At 43.9% G+C, this 27,208-nt stretch overlaps 1 protein-coding gene across 3 annotated transcripts in view; it reads right to left on the minus strand.

Moving 5' to 3' along the window:
- The window catches only part of Uvrag (UV radiation resistance associated), a 330,970-nt gene extending 314,966 nt beyond the window's left edge, over positions 1-16,004 (minus strand). For all 3 annotated transcript variants that reach the window (XM_029568839.1, XM_029568840.1, XM_008844232.3), the window contains exon 1: positions 15,678-16,004. In XM_029568839.1, coding sequence (XP_029424699.1) covers positions 15,678-15,700 — 23 coding nt within the window. In that variant the 5' untranslated portion in view covers positions 15,701-16,004. The remainder of the gene's footprint in view (positions 1-15,677) is intronic.
- Between the last annotated feature and the right edge of the window lie 11,204 nt (positions 16,005-27,208).

Raw genomic sequence — 27,208 nt, forward strand, 5'->3', positions numbered from 1 at the left:
TAAAATAGTTAATGTATAGTTATTCAGGAAATAGAATTTCTGGTGTGTTACTGGGACAGAAGAGTAACTAAAGAAAACAATACACTATGCATTTTGAAAAGCTAGAGAAGATGTGGCTTCACCATAAAGAAATGATAACACCTATAGTATACATGTATCAAAACACCACACAGTACTCCATATATATGTACAGCTTTTACGATCTTATATATGTTAAAATTTTTCCTTTAAATTTTTAAAACTTCAAATTGTGTTTTAAAACATGAAATAAAAATATTTAAATGCAAACAATTGAAGCATAAAAGTACCACCAGGTATGACAGTGCTCACCTTCAATGCCAAGCACTCCAGAGGCAGAGGCACACAGATTTCTGTGAGATCTAAGCCAGCCTAGGCTACACAGCAAGTTTCAGGCCAGCTGGGGCTACAAGTGAGACCCTATCTCAAAAAAACTAAAAAGCATAAAAGTACCCAAAGTAACCATTAAGAATTACTTTATAATCTCAAAGATCTAACAATAACACAAAGCTCAGATGCTATTAAAAAAAAAAAAAAAGTTACTAAATAAAGATATTTTAAGGGCCAGTGAGACAGCTCAGCAGGTAAAAACACAACCCTAACGACATGCGTTTTATCCTCGGACCCTACAATGTAAGGAAAAAACCAACTCCTGAACGTTGTCCTCTGGCATCCACTGTGCACATGCCTGCACTCACACACAGTAATAAATAAAATTTAAGAAGTTTAAAAATAAAACACAAAATTGTTAATGTTTTAAAATTGTACGTGTCAGCATAACATGGTGCCTCACGCCTATAATCCCAATGAAGAGGCTGAGGCAGGAGGACTGCCATGAGTTTAAGGCCAATCTGGTCTACACACAAGTTCAAAGCCAGCCTGGGCTACACAGTGAGACTGTCTCAAAAACTACAAAAACAAAACCAAAAACAATTCTACAAGACAAAACTACCATCTGCAAAATCAAAGGAAAAAATTACCTTTAATAAAAAAGGTTGCAGGTTGGGAGGCAGAGTCCAGCCTGGTGTACACAGTGAGTTCCAAGCCAACTTGGGGCTACAGAGAGAGAGACCCTGTCTCAAAAAGACCAAAAAAAAAGTTAATTTACATAACCAAAACACTTCCACTAAAGCATAAGGAATTCCTAGAAGTTCAAAAGAAAATTCCAACGGATGGCAAGGAATATTAATGGATATTAACAGATGATTCACAAAGAAGGAAATGCAAAAACCACTCAAACATGAAAAGATCCACACTCAAAAAGAAATGTGATTAAAACTATACTCAAATTTGCACAGATCAAAAGGTCTAATAACATTCTGAGGCAAAACACTGACAAAACAGGCACTTTGCTGTGTAACTGGTAAAAGCCTGTATGGACGGCACCCTGGCAACATCTAGAACTCTACGAACGCATATATCCTTTAATTCCGGCAATTCCGCATCTACATCTGTGCTAAAAATATACTTGCAGATATGCAATATGATGCACTGGTAGAGTCTGGGTCGTTTTTCAGGGGTTAAAGGAGACAAGTTCTGGCTATATGGCCCCACAGTGGCCTTGAACTCAAGCAGTCCAGGCTAGCCTCAAACTCTTGATCCTTCTGCCTCTGCCTCCTATAGTATGGATCTTAAATGCCTCTTCAGGGTCTAAAGGCTTATTCCCCAGAGTGGTGCTAGTACGAGGCAGTGGTACCCAGTGGGATGACCACTGGGGGTGTTCCCTTAAAGATCATGGGAAAAGATCATGGGACCCCAGGCTCTACTCTTCCTCTTTTTTGTCATCACAGAGACCAGGTGAATGGCGCTTTGCTACAGCACATGCTACCTACATCATCACAGGTGCAACAGCAATGGGGTCACTGGACTATGGACTGAAATCTCCAAAACTGTGACCCAAAATAAACCTTTTCTCTTTATAAGTTGACTATCTTAGATATTTGTCACAGTAACATGAAGCTAGCATAGATTTGATAAAGCATGGCCTGTATCAGCAAAAAACTGTAAATGACAAAATTTTTCCATCAATAGCCAAGTTATGGGTCCTATAGCAAAAACTTCCATGTGATCATGAAGAATAAGGACATGGCAGCAGCCGTCTATGGAATAACATCAAGACATACTATTATTCTTTCAGTAATTTATATGGTCAGTGTATTGTTACTTGTGTTTCATGGAGGAAAAAGAATATAATGTAATTACTGGAGAGGCATAATCAGAGCTGATAACACTACTTGCCCCAGGAGAGTAGTAGGGAGACTATTCAATATTTCCTCTTATAGACCTTTTATATTATAAAGTATAGAAATATATTCTGTTTGTGTGTATGTGTACATGTGTGTGTGTGCGTGCGCACGCACGCATGAGTGCCACATATATGCAGGGACTCATAGAGACTCTAGTTCCCTGGAACTAGAGTCATAGGAGGTAGGTATTGGGAACAGAGCTCAGGTCCCCTGGAAGACCAGCAAATGCTCTTAACCACTAAACCATCTTTCCAGCCCTGAAATGCATTCTCTATTTTTAAAAGAGAAAATTAAATTTACATGTCTAAAAAGCAGATGATAACAAATCTTTAAACACAAGTATACGTGACAGCCATTCCCTGCAAGAGTGTGGCATGGTGAGAAAGGCTGGAACTACAGTCAGTAATCCTGAACCTGAGGATAATTCTACCACTCACCATTGAGCAAACCACCGCTGTGTCCCTTTCCAAAGAATGTAGGTATTTCCACCTGTGTCCAGTTGGAGAAAATGAAAGAGTAATGGATATGAAAGCTCTCTGAAAAATAGTACAGAATTGCAGAAATAGGGATGTAGGGAGGGATGTGGTTAACAATGGGAATTGATCTAGGAACTTCTAAGTGAAGTAAAGAGACACATTTAGAATTCATCGATCTTCTCAGAGATAAGAAAGGAAAGGTAAAAGAGATCTCTGATATAGAAACATTCAATAAACAGAACTACAGAACTGCAGAGGTGAAAGGCCCCTTAAGGTCATCTTAGCCATGCTGCCCTGTACACCTGGGACTGTGTTGAACCGGCACAATCTCATGACCTACTCAACCACAATCTGCATTTTAACTCTATCTCCAGATAATTTAAATGCACATTTTCAATTGAAGAAGCAGAGATCTACACTATTTCATTGGTTTACTTATTAGTTACTTATTGGTTTTGTTTTGTTTTTTTGTTTTTTTTTATGTCTTTTTGAGACAGGGTCTCCCTGTAGCCCCAGCTGTCTTGGAACTTACTATGTAGACCAGGCTGGCCTCAAACTCACAAAGATCCACCTGCCTCTGCCTCCCAAGTGCTGGGATTAAAGGCATGCACCACCATGCCCAGCTACTTACTTATTTTTTAAGTAGGAAAATCAAGACCCTAAGAGACTACTCAGGTTCACATTGTTATTAACTAGCAATATCAAAATTTGGACCCAGGTCTTATCTCCTGGTGCACCATGAGTTTGCTTCCCTTGTTTCAAAACCTTTGAGACCTCTTTACCTTGGTCAAGTCCTGTGTCCCACCCCACTCTGATCACCGCCATGCTCATCAATTCTTCACAGCATCTCTGGCATATGTTTCTTTTCCACATCATTTATTGCCCAAAAGCTACTGTTCACACTATGTAAAGCAGCTTCCTTCTCATGCCTGCATATCAACTTCCTCTTCTGAAAACAAGAGTTTAATTACAAATACCTAGCTCTAGACAGCTCCTTAAGAAGTTCAGGCCATTGAAAAGGATTAAACTTGAACATGCTGGTTTCAGGCAAGAAACGTGGTTTCAAGCTAAAACTTGGCAGTAAGGCACATCTCCACTTATTTTTTCCTGTTACCTCCTTTTCTCTGCAACTAACTCATACTGCTTGTATGCAACGTGATCCTCTTATTCCCTTCATCCTTAAGCAAGCTTTGCTAAATAAACCCAAAAGGCTCCAAATTCCCAGTACCATCTTCTGTCTCAAAAAACTCATCACTCACATTCTCATCTTAATAACCCTCTCCTTATATACTGTATTTTAACAAACCAGAATATCTTAGTATCTCCTGACTACTCATGATGTACCAGTAACATTTCTGAGTACCCTCACTCCAAAAATTAGAGAATTAAAAGCCCCAATCTCTGCCACATTCCCATTTCAGTTTCAAAGTTTCAAGAAGTATTCACTTTTTTAAGCCCAGATACTATGGAAAGACTTCTACAAATGCTCAGCCTCAGCAGGATAAGGGAACAGATTAATAAATCACCCACACGCAAAGGCTTGCTCCCACGCAGCAGCCTGACACTACACAACTTCAGGCAAACAATTCTAGAGATTCCCTTGGATGAATTAAGTTCCATTGAATATACCTGGAAAAAAGACTGTCTCATCCCTACCGCAGAAAGATGGAGTGAGACCAGAGCATCAGTGGACAGTATGTATCAGGGAGGAGAAGCAAGATCTAGGTACACATGGTGTGATGGTTAATCTCAATGACCATCTTGGTGAGCTCTATAATCACCTAGGAGACAAGGTCCTGGGCCTGCCTGTGAGGGATTATCTTGATTAGGTTAAATGAAGTGGAAAGAAAAAGTTAAACTGAGCACAAGTTCTCCTTCTTGACTATGTGACCAGCTCCTATCACTGTAATTTCCCTACAGTGATGGGTTGTATCACCAACTATGAGCCAAAAAAAAAACCCTTCCTAAGTTGTTTTTGTTAGGGTATTTTATCACAGCAAGAGAAAAGTAACTACGACACACACAGTCTTTAAAACGTCTCTACAGACTACTAGAAAATGGGATAATAAAACCTTTGACTGGGTATATAAAATTAATTTTACCAGTTAATGTGCCACTGAGAGGGACATCACATGTCTGTACAAGTGACACCCTATAAACGACACATTATCACTAACATAGTATCAAATCTGAGGAAACATCAGAAAAACAGACAATAGAGAACTGTTTTTGTTGTTGTTGTTGTTTTGTCTTTTTGAGACAGGGTCTCCTTGTAGCCCCAGCTGTCCTGGAACTCACTATGCAGACCAGGCTGGCCTTGAACTCACAGAGATCCACCTGCCTCTGCCTCCCAAGTGCTGGGACTAAAGGCGTGCGCCACCAGTTTTTAAAGGCAAAGGAGGAATGTATTTTAACAATGACATTTTTGGTTGTTACTGTGATATAGACTAGGCTGGCCTCAAACTCACCATCTTTCTGCTTTGGGATTTACATTACAGGTGTGCACCACCATGTATGTCAAAACTCACATTTTTATTATTTATTTATTTATTGGTCACTACCAATAAATGTGTGCATGTGTGTATGCGTGTGTGTGTGTGTGTGTGTTAGTCAATATCAAGAATCTTTTGAAACTACTATCTACCTTATTTTTTTGAGACAGGGTCTATCACTGAACTTGGAGCTCACCCATTCAGCTAGGGTGGCTGGCTAGTAAACTCCAGGGATCCTCCTGTCTATACTTCCCCATTGCTGGGCACACACTACCGTGATCAACTTCTTTACATAGGTGCTAGAGGTTCGAACGCAGGGTTTCATCCTTGCACAGCAAGCACTTTGTACACCGAGTCCCTATTGGTATGGTTTTTTGTTTGTTTTTTTTTTTTGGTCTGTGTTTTAAACAGGTACTAGGATTACAGTTGTGTACTACCATGCCCAGCAAATACTTTTTTTTTCTAATAATGGGACTGAACCCAGGGCTTCCTACAGACTAGGCAAGAGCTTACTCTGAACTCTATCCCTGGCCTTGACACTGAAAAGAACAAAAACCTGTGTTTCAAGTCAAAGAACAGACAAGTTTACTAAATGTAATACCTAGACCCGAGGCTGAATCCTAAACTGAAAGGGTGCCATAGTCCAGATCTGGAAAGTCTCCAAAGGCCTATGTGTTAATAATGGCTAGGCCCTCAGTGTTATACTGCTGGAAGGTGGTACATACTTTAAGAGCTGGAGCCTAATGAGATAGCTTCAAGCAACTGGGCATGTACCCTTGAAGGGGATGATGGGACCCCAGTTCCCTTCCTCTTCCTTTCACATCCTAGTAAGGAGGGAAGCTATTTTACACCACCATGTGCTCATGTAGCCTAGCCCAAAACAGTAAGGCTAGTCAATCATGAACTGAAACCTCCAAAACTCTAAGCCAAAATAAACCATCTTGCTTCATAAATTATTTCAGGCCTTTGCTATCATGACAGAAAGATAATGCAAGAGGAAATTTTCTATAAAGGACATGAGATAGGCTGACAAAATTGGAACATGAGCCCAAGAGGGCTTCCAGACAAAAAGTTAAAGGTGTGATTAGAGAGCTAGGATTTTCCAACCCAACCCTGACCTGCAGGGAGGGTGGAAAGAGTGGGTCAGTTGCCAATGATCAAGATTTAATCAACATGCCTATGTAACAGAACACATGGAGCCCCAGAGGGTGGCCTTCAGCAAGGTCATGGACTCACTGGCACTTCCCATACCCTTCTCTATGCAGGCCTCTATCTGCCAGTTCTGGTGTTGTACACTGTATAATAAACTTGTAGTAACAAATAACCTGGTTTTCTGAGTTCTGTGGGCCATTCAAGCAAATATTTGAACCTGATGAGGATAGTGGAAGCCAGTGGCTAGTTTATAGCTAGTAGGTGAGAAGCACAAGCACCCAAGGCTTGCAACAGCAGACTGAAGCAGGAAAAAATCTTACAGGAATCACCCTTTAACTTGGAGGCTCTAAGACAAACTCCAGATAGACAGTGTCAGAAATGAACTAAATGTGACAAACCATTGATGTGGGAAGAACTGGTTAGTATAATGGAGATAAAAAACAAAAGCCCAAGTTTGATCCCAGTACTACAATCAATCAACCAATCTAGTTTAACAGATAAACATGGTGAGGCAGAGACATGAGGGCTGCTTTGAGTTTAAGGCCCCTAGGCTAAAGAATAAGACCCTAGGGCTGGAGAGATGGCTCAGCGGTTAAGAGCACTGAGTGCTCTTGCAGAGGACCCAGGTTCGATTCCCAGTACCCACATGGTGGCTACAAACCATCCTTAACTCCAGTTCCAGGGGAATCCAAAGCCCTCTTCTGACCTTTGTGGCACTGCACGACATGGGTGCACTTGCATACATACAGGCAATACACTCATGCACATAAAATTTTTAAAAAGCAGGGGGGTAGGGAGGGAGGGAGACTAATTGGAAAGATGGCTCAGTGGGTAAAGGTTCTCGCTGTGGAGCCTGACCTCCTGAGTCCTAACGCATGGAACCCACATGGTGGAAGGAGAGAACTAACTCCCAAAGTTGTCCTATGACCTACACACACAAAATTAACTAATTAATTTAAGAAATTCTGCACTTCTACAATCTAATGACCAGACCAGTGTCTGAATCACTCCAGAGTACAGAAACTGCTTTTAATTTTCCTATTTGTCTTAAAATCTTCCATACGGAATAAACACACTAAGTCAATTCACGAAAAGCAGCCTGAAACCTTACTATGTGTACAATTACACACCAGCACCAACTCTTGCTGTAATAAGCCCACTTGCTGTAATAAGTCCACCCTTAACCCTTCCTGCTCACCCACAGCACACCTGCCTAATGTGCTTGATTTTATTAATCAAAACTTAGAGACTTTCTTCATGCTAAGAGGAAGTGAGGATTTCAGCACCAACAATTTTCTCAAGGACCTTCTTTTCATTAAAACAGCCAATGTTAAAAAACAGTTTGTTGGAAGTCTAAATAAAACTATTTCCATTTTGAAGTTTTTGGGGGGGGTTGTTTTGTTTTGTTTTGTTTTTTTAAGCTGCTTGGATTAGCTCTCCTTGTAAAAGAATGACTGGAATTGAAGAAGGAAATAATTCATATCCTCTCAAAGACGTAATTAGGTTGGCGCAAACAAGGCATACAGTTTCTAATCCTATGCTAGCACATTCAAAGAAGGTACTTTTATAATTATTTGCTGATATTTGAATTAAAAAGCTGCTTCTGTCAGTTTTTTCTTACTCTACACTTAGAATTAGTGTTAGTTCAGGCTAGTATAAACACACTGATTTACAGTTCAAAATTAAACTTTTTTTTGAGACAGGGTCTCCTTGTAGCTCCAGCTAGCCCAGAACTCACTAAGTAGACCAGGCTGGCCTCCAATTCACAGAGATCTGCCTGGTTCTGCCTCCCAAGTGCTGGGATTAAAGGCATGCACCACCACATCCAGCTCAAAGTTAAACTTTTAGTCACAAAAAGTATAGCCATGGTAAAGGTCACTAAGTTTTCCCTAAAAAACACAAATCAGGAGTCTGATTGCCAATCTTACATTAACATGTTCTCTTTTTTCCTCACTCAAGAATTTACTGACCAAAAACTAAAAGGCAAATTCCAGTTTCAGCTTCCTGATATTTCTCATTATTGTAAATGATCTGACCACATCTTTTAGGATGCTCTAAGCAACAAGATAGGAAGAAAGGCTACATATTTCAATGGACCACCAAAATGCTGGCTTCTAATGCTCAACTTCAGCATTACTATCTCAGTCTCTTGATAAACATGTTACCAGTTTTCACTAAAGAAAGACTAACATGTCTTAACATCACAACTAGAGTGACAGCAACCAGTGCTGACTATTTGACAACATCAAATTCCTGCCCTCTGAGGAAAACCACAATCACCAGATGGCTGCTATTTCCGAAACTTAAGTAGAGAATTCACTGTTCTTAAGAACAGTTCACTAAAAAGACAGTTCCCAGAGATGAAACAAGAAGAGAGCACTCCAAGTCCAGAGAGGCATTCCAAAGTTTCACTGATTCACGCCATGCTGGAGGAGGTGGGCAGAATCCGAGTGTTCAGCCCTGCCCTTAAAGAGAGATTTAAAATCAAGTCATTACCCCAATTCTGATTTCAGCGTAAAATCACCAAAGCTGTGGGATGCCACAACAAAGCCTGAGAGGCACTGAAGAAACAAGTTCTCAGCACACCAGATAAGCACGGTGGACCTGCTTACCAGACCCAGGTGCTGGTCATTTCTCTCCCACAGCAGGAAGAGCAACACACTCAGGCAAGATGCTCAGTACGGAGCTGCTAAAGCAATACTCTTCACAGTCCTTGAACTCAGGAACAAACACACAGACCACACCATGGCCGGGCAAACAGCTTCACCTCTGAGGACATCAGGTTTTCCATCTATAAATTTCTGTTATTTCAAAACTCATGTTTCCACCTTAAAGTAAGATGGAAAACAAGATTACTGTGATAAACCAAGAAAGTACACTTTAAATGCAAAACATAATTAACTCTAACAATGCAAGATATAATCAATGCTACTAAGCCTAAAACAAAGTATACCATCGAAAATATTTCAACCCATGTCTTAGAACAAATCTGTCTTTAATTTTTCTAAAATACCTCCAGGTTTATAACTGTACACATTCCAGTACACTAAAAATGACAAGTATTTCTTGTTTTCCACAGCAATGTCTTTTCTTGCAGGCAACAATACACAGCTTATCGAAAACACCCACTTGGAAACTACCAAGATCTCACTTTTGCCATTTTACCCCACACTTCAGGCCCAACTTTCAGTTCTGCCCTGGTTCTATCTCCAGTTTCACTTCTGAATTTTTTGTCCCAAAGTGAAAAACTGTGATCCTGTGGAGAAACCTTTAAGCAAACACAAAATAAGAACAGAGTTTTTCCTGTGAAAGGAAAACTATACATTTTCACAGGAAAAACAGGGAAACAACAAAAACCACTGAAATTCTTGATGGCATTTGTCACATAAAAACAATGCTTTAAGATGCTGATGTCAAAAAGTTTCCAAAACTTCCCCATGCTTTTACTCACAAACACCAAAGCTGCTCAGAAGTTGCCATTTTATTTTACAGACATACAACTATTGATTGCTTTTTTTTTCCTTTGAGTCAAAGGGGTTTGATAAATATTTATGGGAAGAATAACTGTGCCAGGCATGTTACTGTGTTGCCTGAGGCACGTGTTCCTACTTGTGCCTTCAGTGGTCTTCCTTTTTTTTTTTTTAAATCAGAAACAAGGGGGCTGGAGAGATGGTTCAGCAGTTAAGAACACTGGTTGTTCTTGCTGAAGACCCGGGTTTGAATCCCAGCACCCACATGGCAGCTAACAACTGTATGTAACTCGAGTCCCAGGGGATCCGACAGCCTCTTCTGACCTCCGTGGGCATTGCACGACACAGGTGCACTGACTTACATGCAGGCAATACATGCATACACATAAAATAAAAATAATAAAAAAATGTAAATCAGAAACAAGTAAGGTATCTAAATAAACACACATGTAAAGGAAAATATAAATTACCGGCAAGCTACATTCAGCTTTCTATCTGCTTCTGCCATTTTGTTACAGTATGTGTTTCAATCCCATTCAATCCAATCTTCCCCTCTGTAAGCTATTATATTCTTTAAGGGAGGTTCCATGTGCAAAAAAATATACAGAGTTACTACTATGTAATCAGCATAATGCTAGGTGCAGATGCTGTAGGAGATGATGGTTGTTGCACATCTTGAAGCGTCTTAAAACTTCTCATTAGAACTCTACATAAAGTAGAGGACTACAGCAAATGGGAATTAATGACCCAGAATGTCACTCCCTACGACATTAAGTAAGGTACCCAAACCTTAGGTTCCTTATTGTAAAAGGATATAAAGCTCCCTTGAAGATACACCACAAATAATTCCTGCATGTAGGGTATATGGAAACTTTCTGCACATCTTCCCAATTTTACTGCGGATCTAAAACTGTTCTGAAAATTAGTCTTTTTTTAAAGAAACTAATTTATGTGTATGAGTGCTTTGCCTGCATGTATATAGGTACACTGAAGCCAGAAGAGGGTGCCAGGTCCCCTAGAACTAGAGTTAGGATTGGGTGTTAGCTGCCATTTGAAAGGTGCTGGGAACCTATCCCAGGTCCTCTATAAGATCAGTCAGTACTCTTAATCACTGAGTGGTCTCTCCAGCACCCTACCCCCTTTTTAATCCAAGGTAATAAAGGAAATGAGACCCAGCTTTGTGGTACAAATTTGTAATTCCATCCACTCGGGAAGCTCAGGCACGAAGATCAAAAATTCAAAGCCTACCTGGGCTACATACAGATCAAGTTCAATACTAGCCTAAACAACTTAGTGAGATCGTGTCTCAAAATAAAAAAAATAAAGAAATGGTTGAGGTTGTAAATCAGAAGCAGAGAACTAGCCTAACATGTGCAAAATCTTGAGTTCAATCTCAGTACTGGAAAAAAAAAAAAAAAAAAAAAAAAAAAAAAAAAAAAAAGGGAAGAAGGTTCAATGGGCACAGTGACTACCAAGGAAGTGTGAGTTCAGATACCCAGGACCCACACTCGGCAAGACATGGGAACCGTGCGTCTGTAATCCAAGAACTACGCAGAGGTGGGGGGTGGAGGCAGGAGAATCCTGTGGGTCAGCTAGCCTGGAATATGCAGCAGAAAAACACCAGAGACCCCTTCTCAAACAAGGCAGAAGGCAAGGATCAAATCCCAAGGCTGTCCTCTGACCTCCTCATGTCCATGTGTCCACACTCACACACGAACACATATACACACAAAAAAAGACAAAATAATAATAATAAAGTGTAACAGCCCTAACCTATTTCTCAAAAAAAAAAAGGTTCTTCAAATCTATGAAGAATATAAACAAAGTAATCAGAAAAATTGAACATTAAGGACACAAATAACACTTTACAAAAGGGATTAAAGCAGCAAATAAACTTATACAAGGATATTAAAAATCAGAAGGCTGGAAAGGGTAACTGACACCATGTACTCTCTATACTGCCCAATATGCAATACATGAAGCCAAAATACAAGAAATCAAAGTTCAATTACAAATATATACATGTACAACGTGGTGGTGCAAACCTTTAATCCCAGCAAAGGCAGGTGGATCTCTGCGAGTTCAAGGCCAGCCTGGTCCACGATGTGAGTTCCAGACCATCTGGGGCTACAGGGAAACCCAGTCTCAAAAAAAATACCAAAACAACAACATCAACAATAACAACAACAACAAAAAAAACAATATACACATGTGCATATGCAAGTATGTGTATGTATATATGTGATCTACATTTATAAAAGCAGGTTAGAAAACACTGAGAAAAGTTATAATGCCCAAAGTCAGCAAAAGTGCAGAGAAATAGGCTCTCTCATAATCTGATGGTACAAGTGTAAATAGGAACATTCTTATGGGCAAATATTTAGCTAATAGCTTTAAAAATTTAAACACACACACACACACACACACACACACACACACCCTTACAATGATTTCACTGTTCTGAATTTGTCCTGCTGAGTATCAACACATGTATCCAAAGATACTTGAGTACAGATATCCATTGCAATGGAATAATAGAGAAATGCTGGAAATATTCCAAAAGTCTTCAATAGGGTGTTAGCTAAAAAAAAATAAACAGCTGTGATAGCATACAGGTGCAATTCTAGCACTCAGGAAACTGAGGCAGGAGGATCTAAAGTTCTAGACCAGGATGGACTACATAGAAAGACCCTGTCTCAAAAGGGGCTGGGGGGGTAGCACCTCAGGAACGGCATCTGAGATTTTTCTCTGCCCTCCACACACTCATGCACACACATGTGCACCTATGTACACATGAACACAATAACAAAAAATATACTAACATAATTTTTTTTTTTTTGAGAAAGGGTCTCCCTGTCACCCCCGCTGACTTGCAACTCACTATATAGGCCAGGCTGGCCTTGATCTCAAAGAGATCCTCCTGCCTTTGCCTCCACGTTGCTCACATTAAAGGCATACACCCCCAGACCTGGCTTGATATGAAAGGTTTTTAAAAACTGGTCCCTAGGGCTGGAGAGATGGCTCAGAGGTTAAGGGCAGTAGCTGCTTACAGAGGACCTGGGTTTGGTTCCCAGTACCCACATGGCAGCTAACAACCATCCTCACTCCTCCAATGCCCTCTTCTGACCTCTAAGGGCATTGCATGACATGGATGCACTTACATACATGTAGGCAATACACTCATACACATAAGACAAAAATAAATAAGGGGCTGGAGAGATGACTCAGTGGTTAAGAGCACTGACTGCTCTTGCAGAGGAGTTGGGTTCAGTTCCCAGCACCCACATGGCAGCTAACAACCATCTGTAACTCCAGTTCCAAGGAATTATGATGCCCTCTTCTGACCTCTTTGGGCATTGTACCACAAGGGTGCATTCACATATATGCAGTCAACACATTCATATACATAAAGTAAAAATAAATAAAATATTTAAATAAACTATTTTTAAAACTGTCCCCTTGACTCATGTAAATTTTTAGAAAATCTGCAGAAGCCATAGGAAAAAAATAACATAAATGTTTAAGGAAAAAGGCTTATACACACACATACTCTACAAACAATAATACTAAGTGAAAGAAATCAAACACCAAAGTACATTTTGCATGATTCCACTAAGATGAACTTCAAGGCCAGGCAAAAACAGCTCTTATGTTAGAAATCAGAAAAATGGCTCCTTTGGAAAGAAAAAAAGGAAGAAAACACAAGAAGGAGTCTGGAATGTCCATAATTCTGCATTTCTTAATCTGAGTAGTAGTTATATAACCATGTTATTTTATTTTATTTTATTTTTTGTCTTTTTGAGATAGGGTCTCCCTGCAGTCCCAGCTGACCTGAACTCACTATGTAGACCAGGCTGGCCTTGAACTCACAAAGATCTACCTGCCTCTGCCTCCCAAGTGCTGGGATTAAAGGTGTACACCACAGCGCCTGGCTTAACCATGCTATTTTAATAGCAATGCAATCTGTGTACTATATACAGACAACATATCAACAAAAATGCTTATTTTTATTCTTATGTATTTATGTCTCCAAATCTGGACATTTTGATCCAAAACTACAAAAGTCCATGTATTCTGTACATAGGCTGCCTTCTAAGAATTCAAGGGGCGGGGTAGCACTCCCAGAAAACTGTAAATAGCATACCCAGTGCGCATGCAGCGCTGAGCTGTATGTACACTTAAGCCACTATATACCCCTCAGCACCAATTCAGAAACTTGACAAACACTAACAAATGCAGCTGAATTTATTTCACAAACAGTTCTTTTGGATTATTTCCCCTAGTGTTAAACTGTGAACTGTTATCAGAGAACAGGCTCCATGAGTGAACGATGCTTGCTTCTCCCCAACCCCGCATGTTCTCAAAGCTCCCCCAAACTAAACCTATCTAGAACTCCTTAAGATTTCTCCAGCTGCTTCTAACAGTGCCCACTATTGCCGCTCCCAATCGGTCCCTCACACTCCGCCTGCTACAAATACAAAAATTCATATTAATACCCAATCCACAGACTAGTCTTCCAGTCCCACTTCCACCCTCTCCTAAGACCTCATAATGCCATCCAAACTTCACTACCCTCAAGCTCCTAATATTCTCCACACTCCCTGCCCAATGGCACCACAAAACCAGGACACATGCCATCCTGATCTTTTAAATCCTCTCCTACCACAGAAGGCTTCTCTTTCTACTCAGCAGCCACCATGCGAAGAGGGAGGGAGGTATTCCTCCAACTTTTCTCTTGCCTGGCCCTCTCTCTCCTATCCTCTGCTTTATTCTAGTGTGTCCCCGGCAAAGATGGAAAGTTACAGGAAGGGTCTGAAGGAACTTGCTGTCTGTCCTGTGGAACGAGGTTAAGAGGTTGCTTAAGTCTCAAGCAAACAACGCAGTGCGCGGGCTACAGATGCTGGGTTTGGAAACCCAGGCCCACCACCTTCCTAACAGGAAGCCGGTGGACGAGCCTGTTTCAACTCAAAACGAAGATAATCAATACAGCTATCTCATGGAGTGGTGAGGATTCGATAAACTGTCACTGAGCACTTTGCACAAACCAAGCATGGTAAGTGCTCAGTGACTAACAGCTTCTCCCCATCCTCTCCAATGGAAAGGGGCAAGTGGAGGGTCCATCAACTCTCTAAGATTCCTGCAGTCTCCTGGGATGGGTAGAGAAACGGCAGCGAAGTACTCTAGAGATGGGCAGGTGTCCCCAAGAATTTGGTCAGATCCCTCAATTCAATATTCTCTCGTCCTCATCCCCCTACGGTACGGATCCAATACATGAATATATGCCTCATTGCCTCCTTCCAGACACACCGAAGGGATGGGTACGAAGTTGAGAGCCACCCCTTCCTCCCGCCCTCCCCCCCGTTACTAAGATGCTCGCCGCGAGGATCTGATCTGAGACTTGAGAAGGAAACCCCAACATCCCAAATACATTTCTCGGGAAGGGCAAAGGGAGTATTTCTTAACTCGAGAAGTGAGTGCTAGAAAACCGACTCCTCGGTGCTCCCGCAGCCCAGTACAGCGGAGCGAAAGGGAACGTGCGGCCGGGCTCGCAGGGATTCCCCGGCGCCTTCCCGGAGGGATGCGGGGGTCAAAGCACCGGAAGCCCTGGCTCCCCGCGGGCCACCTCCAGCAGGGTCCTCCCGGGACCCGGGATTCTCCAGGGAGGGCCCGGCCGCCTCTCCTCACCCGGCCCGCGGGTCAGCCCTCCGGAGCTGGCCGGTCTCTCCTCGGCGTTGTGCGGCTGGCGCAGGGGCAGCCGGAGCCCGCCGGTCTCCACGCGAGAATCCCCGGATCCCCGCGAGCGCCTCGAGCGGGCCGGCTTACCTGCTGCGACGGCAGCTCCACATGCAGGGCCCGTGAGGTGGACCCGGGCGGTAGCGCGGCGGGGCCCGGGGGTGGCAGAGGCGCCTGGCCCCCGAGCGACGCCGAGGCGTTCATCTCGACCCCGGGGCCGCCGAGCGGCGGGACGGGCCGTCCTCCCGCATCCGCCGCCGCCCCCTAAGCCGCGAGCCGCCTAGCTCCTGCAGCCTAGAAACCCGGCACCGCCAGCCCTGAGCGCTCGGTCCCCGCGCTGGCAGCCGCAGCTAACTAGGGTAGAGCCATGTTACCGCAGTGCAATCCCCTCCACCCGGTCTGGAGCTGGCGCGCTTACTGGTTCCGCTCCCGAGGGGGCGGGACCCGAAGGCCGCCGAGGGCCGTGCTATTGGGCAGCGCTTCCGTCCATCTCCGGCCGCAGTGGGCTAAAGAGCGGAGGGACTCGAGGCTGGCCTCAATTGCGTCTGTCAAACTGGGGCGAAACCTGGGGCGTTACTTCTCTCTGTCTCGGTCTAATTGGTCCTTTCACTACTCAGGGGCGGGGTCTCCTAATAGAGTCGAAAGGGCCATTGCTCTAGTTCACTGTCAGTTGTCGGTAAAGGAAAGAGGGGCGGTATCTTAATTAGGTAGAGCGCGCGCCTGGGATCTGGTGTCACGTGCAGAAGTCTAGAGAGTCATCTGATTAGTGAGAGGCAAGGCTTCTGAGCCACTTCCGCCCTAGCCTAGTTACCATGGTAACAAGCCTCCAGTGGAGGGCGGGGACCCTCTTGACATCAGCTGGGTCGAAATTGATAGTCTTATCTTTGATGCGCCTCCAGATGTGTTTTCCCGAGGTGTTTTCATCCACTACAAGGACAGAAAAGGGATGCTTCATGGTTGAACGGAGAGACACCGCGCAGCGGGCACTGAGACCAGAGAGCCATCCTGCAGTCCCACCTGCTCTTCCACGACCAAGTCCAACCCGCAAGTCCACGCCCCTCCTTGCGTCTATTAACTAGTAAGCTGAGCCACAGAGTATGCCAGCTGCCCCGGAGGCTATCTCACCTCTGCGGGCGGGCTGCTTATACTCTCCCTAGCCTTTACTGGTTGTGACTATTGTTTGCTTACCCATCACGTTTCAGATGAGGCGGGAGTCCTTTCCTCCAGAAGACTTCCCTGATGTCTCTGGGACTCTGAATTTGAAACCTTGTCGCTTACCACAACCCTGGTTATTCTATTACGTTGTCTTTGTTGGGGAGTCGGGGGGTTGAGACATGCTTTTGCTCTATAGCCCTGACTGACCTGGTACTGGCCATATAGCCCGGTTTGCCTCAGTCTCCCCCAAATGCTGGGATATGAGTATGCTACTACACCTGCCTCTAATTTGTCCTTTAGTAGGTGTGTAACACAGACTGCCATTTTCTCACCCCAAATACACACACACACACACACACACACACACACACACACGGATTCCTCAAGCAAAGGACCTTGTCTGATTCAATTCTGAATCCCCCTTGCCTGACAGAATATGTTATGAAGGTTCAGCTCAAATGCCCTCCCTTCTATGAAGACTTCTTTGATCATAAGAGCAGCGTATAGCCATTGCTTCTATAAGTAGTACTGAGTCATTTGCAGGATATCAATCCCATCCCCTTTACAGTGTGAATTTCTTCATCACCTGGATTGAAGTAGCAGAAAGGACACAGTGTTCAGAGTCACACACAACAGAAAACAGTTTGGGAATTCTGTCACCTTCTTATGTCTGTGAGCCCCTCAGCCCCCACTTGCAGCTTTAGTGTGCCCTAGTGTGCCCATCTATAAAATAGTACTAGTTTTCCTGTGGGTGCTAGGTAGACCAATATCTGTAAAGAGTCCATGAAGAACCTGGTATATAATAGATGCATTTAAAACTTCTTTTACTGGTTGGGAAGAGGCATATATAGCTCAGTGGTAGAGTGGATGCTTAGGGTAATTCCCTAGCACTGTTTTAAAAACTGATGAGTGTGTACAGGTGTTTGTGGCGCACGTGTGGAAGCCTAGGTGTTGTTCCTCAGGAGATATCCATCTGGTTTTCTGAGACAGCATCTTTCATTGATCTGGAGCTCACTAAGTAGGGCAGACTGGCTGGCTAATAAGCCCTAGGGATCTTCCTGTCTCTCCCTCCCTAGCACTAGGATTATACGTATGCACCCCCCTGCCTAGCTTTTTTATATGGATACTGGAGATAGAACTTAGGTCCTCATGTTTGCATGGTAAACACTTCATCAACTGAGCTGCCTCCCTAGTCCCCTGTTTTGTTTTGTTTTGTTTTGTTTTAAGTAAAAAGTAAGTATAATAATTTCTGGGAAAACATGTTGGAGCTGACCTCCAAGCTGAAGCACTTGCATGTCACCATCACCTGTTCTGAAACACCAAGCAGTTCCTCATGGCTGGAGTTTAGGTGTGGTCAGGTATTTGTTGAGAAGTGAGTCAATGGGAAATTCCGAATCACACATAGTTCAACTCATACAGGGCCAAGACCCAGTGGAATTTCACAGAAAACAGATCTCTATTTCTAAGCTATGCTTATTTGTCCAGGCCACTGTATCAAATTACTACAACTGTGGTAGTTGAAGACAATAGAAACGTACTCTCTCACAGTTCTGGAGGCCAGAAACCCAAGATCAAGGTGTCCATTTGCTTTTCTAGCTTCTGGTGGCCCTCATAGTTCTTTGATTTGTGGTTACATAATTCCATTCACTTTCCCTGGCCTTTTCCTCTACTCCTGTCCTTTTTCTTTTATAAAAATACTTGACATTGGATTTAGAGTACTAGGTGAGAGGAAATCAGACTCATCTCTAGCCAACTCCTTGTATGAGGGCCCAAAAAACAACCTAGTTTCTAGATGCTAGATCTGAAGGGAGTCTGGGGGCAGTGGGAGCCAAAGGGAATAGTTGAGAGTCAGATTTCATGGTGGAGGGGACATTTAAATAGACTACTGAACAACCAGTAAGAGTTTGGGGTATATTACAGCAGATACAGAAACATTCATTCTCTCCATAAACCTCTGAGGGTCAGCTCTTCACAGGCTGACTGATGGGCACCAGAAATGCAGAGCTCAAAGACATGCAGCATTTCAGACTTTTCTGCTTACAGGACCCAGTATTAGAACTCTCATGCCTAGGAAGGCAGGGGAACCTCAGCCTGCTGTCTGCAAAGTACTCATAAAACACATGTCATACAGTGTCTTGGAAATAGTAAATGTTCAATAAATGCTCCCTCTCATTATCTTCATAAATCTTATTTTATTCCAAAAATTCTTGTATTATTTGGATCCTAGTCTATGATGTGGCTGTTACGGCAAAAAAAAAAAAATACTTTAAATCATATAGAATTTAATTATATTTACACAGCACCATGTGTGTTCCCGAGAGAAATGTGTCCGGATTTAGAGAACATGGATTATAAGGTGGCCAAGTGCAGTACACATGTAGGGACAGGAGGAGGTTGAAGGTCAGGTAGAAACAGTGACTGAATCTTCAGAGGCAAGAGGAGAAAGTCACAGCAGACTTCAGAAGTGTCAAAGATGATGAGCAGTTTGACAAAGAACAACAGGTGTTTAGATCTGTTTGGGTCAGGAATGGCTGGGTTTTCACAGCTAATACTATTATTAGTTATGTTTGAATATGCTTCCCAGAAGTCCATGTGTTAGAAATACAATTCCCCCCACATTAATGGTGACTCAAGTAGAGCTTTTGGAAGGTTAATTGGGGTGAGAAAGGTCATGACAGTGGGACTCCTCTTGTGGTATTAGTGGCTTTATAAGAGAAAGAGAGACCCAAGCTAGCGTCTCCTCATGTGACACCATCCACCATGTTATAGTCTCCCCTTGTGACACCATCCACCATGTTATAACACAGCAGGAAGACCCTCATCATTACATGTGCTTGAACTTCTTCAGCCTCTAGCACTGTGAGCCAAATAAATTTATTTTTTATTTTTATTTATGTGTGTGTATGCCACATGTGTGTAAGTGCCAGCAAAGGCCAGAAGAGGGCATCAGTACTGAAACATTGAATTCTCAGGGCCAAAACACCTAAAACCTACCCAATCAATTTTGCTTTCCCTTACTATTCTCAACCTATGGGCCTGATACATTAGGTGAATGAGAACTCTTGATGTTTCAAACTTAAATTAAATCTGTCCCCTTCCTTTCAACAGAGTCTCTTTGTTCATTCACTTGTTTAACCAAATGCTCATTAGACCTTCACCAGGTGTCCATCCAGGGAGTCCCACTTAGGGAAGCATCACAGCACCCCTAGTGGAAGGCGTCCCCACCCTTGTCAGTCTTTCATGCTGAGTTCAGTAATTGAGATAATGTGTGAAGCACAATGAGCATATAGTGAGAGATTCAACTGGGGGTGTTGTCCAGGAAGGAGAGGGCAGACAGAGTGTTCTAGGCAGATGGACCATGAGCAAAGGCACAGAGTTAGAGGACCTGACATCAGCATTGTTTGATGTGGTGAAAGCAAAGGCTGCGAGGGGAGCAGCAGGCAGAGAGGCTGGAAGAGGGTGGCAGTGCCCAGCTGAGCAGAACCCAACTGGCTAAAGAACTTGAGTCTGATGGTGAGCGTATTAGTTACTTTTCTGTTGCTGTGATAGAAACACTGACTAAAGCAACTTACAGAAGGAAGAGTTTGAGTATATGGTTCCACGGGAATTACAGTCCATCATGGTAGTGAGGCATGGTGGCAGGAGGTGGCTGGGGCAGAAAGCAGGCACAGGAAGCAAGAGAGCAACTCGAGATCAGGCAAGGCTTAAGAACTCTCTAAGCTGCCCCCAGTGACGTCCTTCCTCCAGCATAGCCACACCTTCTAAGACCTCCCAAAACAGTGCCACCAACTGAGGAACTACTTGGAGCTTATGGGGGACATTCTCATTCAAACCATCACAGTGAGTGACAGGAGACCCTCTAGGTAACCCTCAGAGGCAGCTCTGTGGGAACAGGATGAGAGGAGCCATAGCTTTACAAAGGACCAAGGAGAACAGAAAACCCAAAAGGCAGATCTCCAAGGAGCCTGCACATACCCAACCAACCTGAAAGGCAGGTCCTTGGCAGCATTTCACCTCCTTCCCCTTCACACTCACATTCTTGAAAAGCTTTTGTAGATGTGCAGTGATTGCTGCCTCCTCTGGACTCCAGCATAGCTGCCTGGCCTGTCTTTAGTAGATGTGTCCGTGTGCATGTTACACTGGCTAGGTTAAGTGTGTGAACCCCTGCTTTTGATTTTTTCAAAGCATCCAGACACAGAGGAGGCTTCACAAGCCTCACTGAGCAGATGACTGGATGAATGAAATCAGTGAGTGGATAGACAAATGCTTGAATGTGGAAGTTACAGAGGGGCCTCCCATGTGAGCTTTCTGTTGTTGTGACAAAATACCCAAGACAATCAACTTCTTAGAAGAAAGGGTTTCTTTTGGCTAATGTTTCAGCCCATGATCATATGGCCCTGTTGCTTTGGGCCTGTGGCAGCACAGTGCATCATGGTAGGAGTGTGTAGTAGAAGAGGCCTGTTCTCTTCATGATAGCTGAGATGCCAAGGGAAAGAAAGAAAGGAATGGACAGGGGTTCCAAATCTGTTTCAAGGGGATACCCCTAGTAGCCTAATTCCCTTCCACTAGCCCAATCTTCTAAAGGTTCCACCCCTACCGTACCCTCCAGTAGTACTCTGGACTGAGTTGTTTCTCAACACAGGCCTTTGAGGGGCAGTCAATTTCCAAACCATACACCTCCATACTTCCCCAACTGGAATAGCCCCAGAGAGAGGACATGGATTTACCAAGGTCACACAAAGGTAGCAAAACTGAGACAGAGACTTGAACCTCTTTGTCTCCAAGACCAGGGCTCTCTGCCCCATTTATAGTCACAACTACAAATGTGCTGATATGTACACAGGAGCTCATGAATGTGTGGGTCAGTCAGGGCAAAAACAAACACTGAAAGCACAGAGAAGCCCAAGGCAGATTTAACAAGAAGTGTACAGAGAAAACTTTCCTGGGAATGGTGTTTACAGTGAGGCCTGAGGATGCTGAGAAGTCAGGTGGGCAAAGGCTGGTGAGAGCAGGGGAGTGGGGTAGGGCACAGGAACAGAAGCACCAGCCTGAAGAAAGGCTGTGGGCACAGAGAGAACTATCGAGAAGGCTGGGTATAGTAGGCAGGGACCAGCCAGTACTGAGGGGCTGTGCTGGATAGCTTTAGTTGTCAATTTGACACACTTGGGTAGAGGGAGCCCCAATTAGGGAATTGCCTCCATTGGACCAGCCTGTGGCCATGTGTGTCAGGTATTTTCCTGATTTTTGAGTGATGGCCTACTGTGGGTGGGGCCACTTCTGGGCAGGTGGTTCTGTATTGTATAAGAAAGCAGGCTGAGCATGGACCACGGGAGCAAGCCAATAAGCAGTGTTACTCTATGGCCTGTGTTTCAGCTCCTGCCTCCAGGTTCCTGCCCTGAGTTCCTACCTTGGGCTCCCTGATGAATTGTGACCCAGGAGATGTAAGCCAAATAAACCCTTTCCTCCCCTAGTTGGTATTGGTCAGAGTATTTTGCACAGCAATGGTGAAACAAACTAGAACAGGGGCAGTGGGAGGAGGGGGAGAGTATTTAAAAGACGGCATCAACATCAAAGTAAAATGTGACCACCTTCCATTTCCTTTATGTTTTGATAGTGCTTCTGTTTGTAATTTCACATAGCAGAAGCCACACTACCTTTTCAGAGTTTAGCACTTCAGAATCTGTGATCCAGTCCTTTGATGGCACAGAATGAAGCTGGGGACTCTAGCAAGGGCAATCCTGCAGGCATTGTAGACCACGGTGGAGCCTGCATTTCTCTGAGGTACTTGGACAACTTTTGAATAGCTTATGCAGGGGCGTGGCACAGTCTGATTTAAGTCTTAGAAATGTCATCCTGAGGGTTGCTAAGTTGACTCAGCAGGTAAAGGCACTTGCCACGAAGTCTAACCAGGGTCTTGTCCCTCATCTCATATTTCCTGCATTAATCTGAATTACACTACATAGGACTCTGAATTTTATCAGAGGGTAAGAACTTCACTCTCATCAACAGAAAAGTAGAGCAACAAAAATCCCAAGGGTAAAACTCCCTAAGGAGTTCTTCTCTTTTTCTCTTCCTAAAACTTTCCTGTCCAAAACCCCTAAGGGTGGAGCCACAAACAAGGTGGTATCAGGGCCAGAAGGGGTGACCCAGATCAGAAAGGCTGAACCAGAGGGTGGGGAGCATTTCTATGCAAAGCAGGAGGGCAGGGAGCAGAGGATCTTGGTACAGGGGTTAAAATCAGAGTAGGCAATGGATGGAGCAAGGTGGCAGAGTTCAAGCAAGACAAGGGACAGCCAGGAATAATTCCAGCCACTAGGGAGGCTGAGGCAAAAGGACAGCAAGTTCAAGTCCTGCCTGGATTATAGAATGAATTCAAAGCCAGCCTGAGAAACTCTTTGCAAGACCCTCTCCAAATTTGAAAAAGTCTATGGTGTAGCTTAGTGGTAGGACACTTATCTAGCATGGTCAAGGCCCCAGCACCACAGTCAATCTGTCAGTCAATCGATAGATGACAAGCCAGACTGGTTTCATGATTTGTGGAGCTCAGCAAAAACATGAAAACACAGAGTCCCTTGTTCAGAAATTACAGATTCCAAGAAGGCGAAAGCATTGAGCACAGGCCCATCTAAGCATGAATGCTGGACCACCACATAGGTCTAAAGCCATGAAGCAAGTCCTGACGGAGAAAGCCTCAGTAATAAGATGGCTGCCACAGAAGTTGTTCCTCAAAGACAGGCTGAACAGCTACATAAAGAAGGGAAGCCAGACAGGGACCAGCTTTCTTCCTATAGAAGAAATTACAAGCAAGATAAGTAGGATAGACCTAGGATGGATAAAAATTGCCCAGACTATAGTTTCTAAATACCATCCTCCACCAAGAAAAACCAGGAATCTAGAAAGGTGGTTGATACCAAGTGTATTAGTTACTTTTCTGTTGATGTGATAGAAACACTGACCAAAGCAACTTATAGAAGGAAGAGTTTATTTGAGCTTACAGTTCCAAAGGGCAAGAGTCCATCACGGTGGGGAGGCATGGTGGCAGAGGTGACTGGAGGAGTAGTGGAAGCTAAGCTCTACATCTTCCAGCAGGCACAGGAAGCAAGAGAGCAACTGGAGAGCTGACAAGGCTTACAAACTCTCTAAGCTCACCCCCAGTGACGTGCTTTCTCCAGTGTAGTCACACCTCCTAAGACCTCCCCAAACAGCACCACCAACTAGGGACAAAATTTCCAAATTTTGGAGCCTATGGGGGACATTTTCATTGAAACCACCCATACCAAGATTGGGTGAGAAAACGCATGATGGTCCTGGAGCACGCAGCTGTGCTAGAAAACAGGTACTCAGAAAAATGATGGAGTCAGATGATGTCAAGAGGACACAAAAAGCAGCTTTTTTACTTTTTTGACACAAAAAGTCTCCCACTATCCAAATAGAGGGGCTGAGAAGATAGCTGTCAGTAAAGTGCGTGCCATACAAGTATAAGGACTTTGAGCTCTAGAACCCATTAAAAAAATAAGTCACCATGGTGTCCTCCACAGGATGGATCCCTGGGCTTACTGGCCAGCCTAACCTAATTGGTGAGCCTTAAGATCTAATTCAAGATACCCATGCTCAAAAAAGGTGGATAATCTTAGGGTTAGGACCTACAACAACTCCCTCCCCAATACAGCAGGGCCTCACGCCTTTGTAAGCCCCTGAGAATGCAGAAATCCAGGGCCTTTGAAGTCAAGAGAAGCAGGCTTTTCTGCACCTTTTGGCTGAAGCCAGGAGGCTTTCCCTTTGATAAACAGACTCCACCTTTTGACCAGAGACCCAAGGAATAGCTTCAGCATAGCAGGCTTTCCCTTTGATGATCTTGAAGGGTAAACAGACACCTTTTGACCCAGATCCTGGCTGATGGACAGAAAGTAGTGGTTTTAACAGAAGCTGTTCTGATAATCCCTGGGCTCCCTCTCCCCCTCCCCCACCTAATTTTTAAAGATATGTTCCCGCCTTCTGCATCCCCTGAAGCCCCCCTATAAAGACCCCAGCCCACAACCCATGGGCTGACAGTTTCCCTGCCCCAAAGGGAATTTCGATAAAAACTCCAGCAGGATAGAGTTTATTAGCAAAGGAAATTCACATCGTGAATAAACTCTATCCTGCTGGAGTTTTTATCTTTGTCCTGATGCTTTCTCCCAATTGACCCGATTCATCTATCCAATTCATCTATCAGATAGTGTCCTAAGAAATGACACCCAAGATTGACCTCTAACTTCCACATGCAAGTGCACATGCCTGCACATGTACACACACACACACACACACACACACACCAGTACCTATATGCACACAAAAAAATGATAATATTACATACCAAAAAGGGCCAGTTGTCAATACTTTGTGTTTTAAGGGTCATATGGTCTCTGCTGCAACTGCTGGTCTCTGCACAAACATAAAAGCACACAGAACTGATATTCAAACAGATACAAATGTACCTCAATAGTGTGTGCTGTGTATGTGTGTATGTGTTTGTGTATGTGTGTGCATGTGTGTGGAGCCCAGAGGTGGATGTTGGGTATTTTTTGAAACAAAGTCTCCCACTGACTTGCTAGATACACTGACCAGTAAGCTCCAGGGATCTGCCTGCCTTCCTCCACCCCTGTGCTAGGGTTACAGAGACATGCTGCTGGGCTGGCTTTTATATGGGTGCTGGGGATCTGACAGCCACATGCTCACATGGCAACTTCTTTACAGACTGAGCCATCTCCCAAGCCCCTCAACTACTCCTTATTTTTACATGTAGGCAATGGGTTGGTCACACAGCTGAGGAGCCATGCTTTGCCACCTGAACCTAGATGGTGCTTCTGACAGAGATTTACATCTCTCTCTTATTTGGCTTGTTTTCACTATTATATGAACTTGACATGTGTCAATGCTCTTCTGGGCTTGGGAAACACATACAGGAAGTATGCCCCAGTGGGATTTAATATTCTATAACATTGGTCTGAGAGCAAAATTCAAATAGAAATAAATACGGTCCGTCATCTGGGACCTCTCCACTGCAAAGATCATAGAAATATGTTTGAAATGCCCAGTGATGCTTCCTGCTACCTCAGCCATGCAAACTAGAAAACCATTTTAAAAGGCAACAAAATAACGGCAGAAAATAGAAGCCCCAGAACTGTAGCAGGCCATCTCAGTTGGGACTGCAGTAGGGTTTTTTAAGTTCTTGGAGTTCCCACTGTCGAACAGAGATGGTAACGGGGCTCTGATTTGAGGTCACACATGAGGCATGCTTGGCTCAGTAACTGAATTAGACATATATGACATTCATTCTGTTTGTTTATTATTGTTCAAAGTTTAATGCGTGTAGCCAATTAACTTTGGTCATTGTCAGCCCCCCATTACTCCTCTCACCTCCCCTTTCTCCCATGGAAGTCCTACTTCCCAATAAGTCCCCTTCCTACTTTTACGTCTTTTGTATGTACGACCCACTGAGTTTATTATTGCTGCTTGCAATGGTGTGGGTGGGAGGTTATTTACTGGTACATGGGCAACTTACCAATGGCTATACCACTAAAGAAAATGGCAACCCTTCCCCAGCAGGGTGTGTTTCCTGGAGGCAGACCTTTAACGTTCTGGGAGACGGGAAGCCATCTTTGAAACTATGCAAAACACATCTACCCGTTCATTCAGGAAGTGGTCACTTCCTCCAGTACACGGGAAGCACACACCTGACTGGGACCTCGGGGAACAAAGAACGTAAAATGGAATAGGACCATCTGGAGATCCAAGTCACTTATAACAGAGGTGGAGTTCACACACTGTACCCAGTGTAGTTTGTGCCTCTAATGATCCCAGTGCTGCAACTGCTGGGCTTCAGACTCCCTAGAAACTGTGCAGAGGATGGATTGGTCCCCGAGATCGGCTAGTAGTGGTGGGTGATACAGCCCAGAGCCGGGGAGAAGTGAATGTCCTGGGTCTCCCTTCCCCAGGCAGAGACAGGAGGGCAGCGAGAAGCCAGGAGTCATAGCCCTCACTCCTCCTCCATCTCTAAGACTGCTTTGAGTCTCTGCTTTGTTCTCTCTCTAGGAACAGGCTAGCTATGGACCAACACATATGTGAAGCTGTGGGCTCAGCTGTCCTGAGAGTTGAGGCTCAGACACAGGTGGGCCTGACTGGATCTTTACGCCAGTCTGACATCAATCCTGAGAGACATGCAATTGTTATTTTAAACTGTGCGATGATTGTATGTATGCATGTTCAGGTATGTGTTCAAAAAGATGCATGCAAAGGCTGGAGAGATGGCTCAGTGGTTAAGAGCACTGGCTATTCTTGCAGAGGACTCAGGTTCGATTCCCAGCACCCACATGGCAGCTAACAACCGTAACTCCAGTCCCAGGGGATCCAACACCCTCTTCTGACCTTGGCAGGCATTGTACAACACAGGTTCACTTCCACACATGCATGAAATACACTCACAC

The sequence above is a fragment of the Nannospalax galili genome, unplaced genomic scaffold (assembly GCF_000622305.1).
Source record: "Nannospalax galili isolate Female #2095 unplaced genomic scaffold, S.galili_v1.0 scaffold278, whole genome shotgun sequence".
NCBI lineage: Eukaryota > Metazoa > Chordata > Mammalia > Rodentia > Spalacidae > Nannospalax > Nannospalax galili.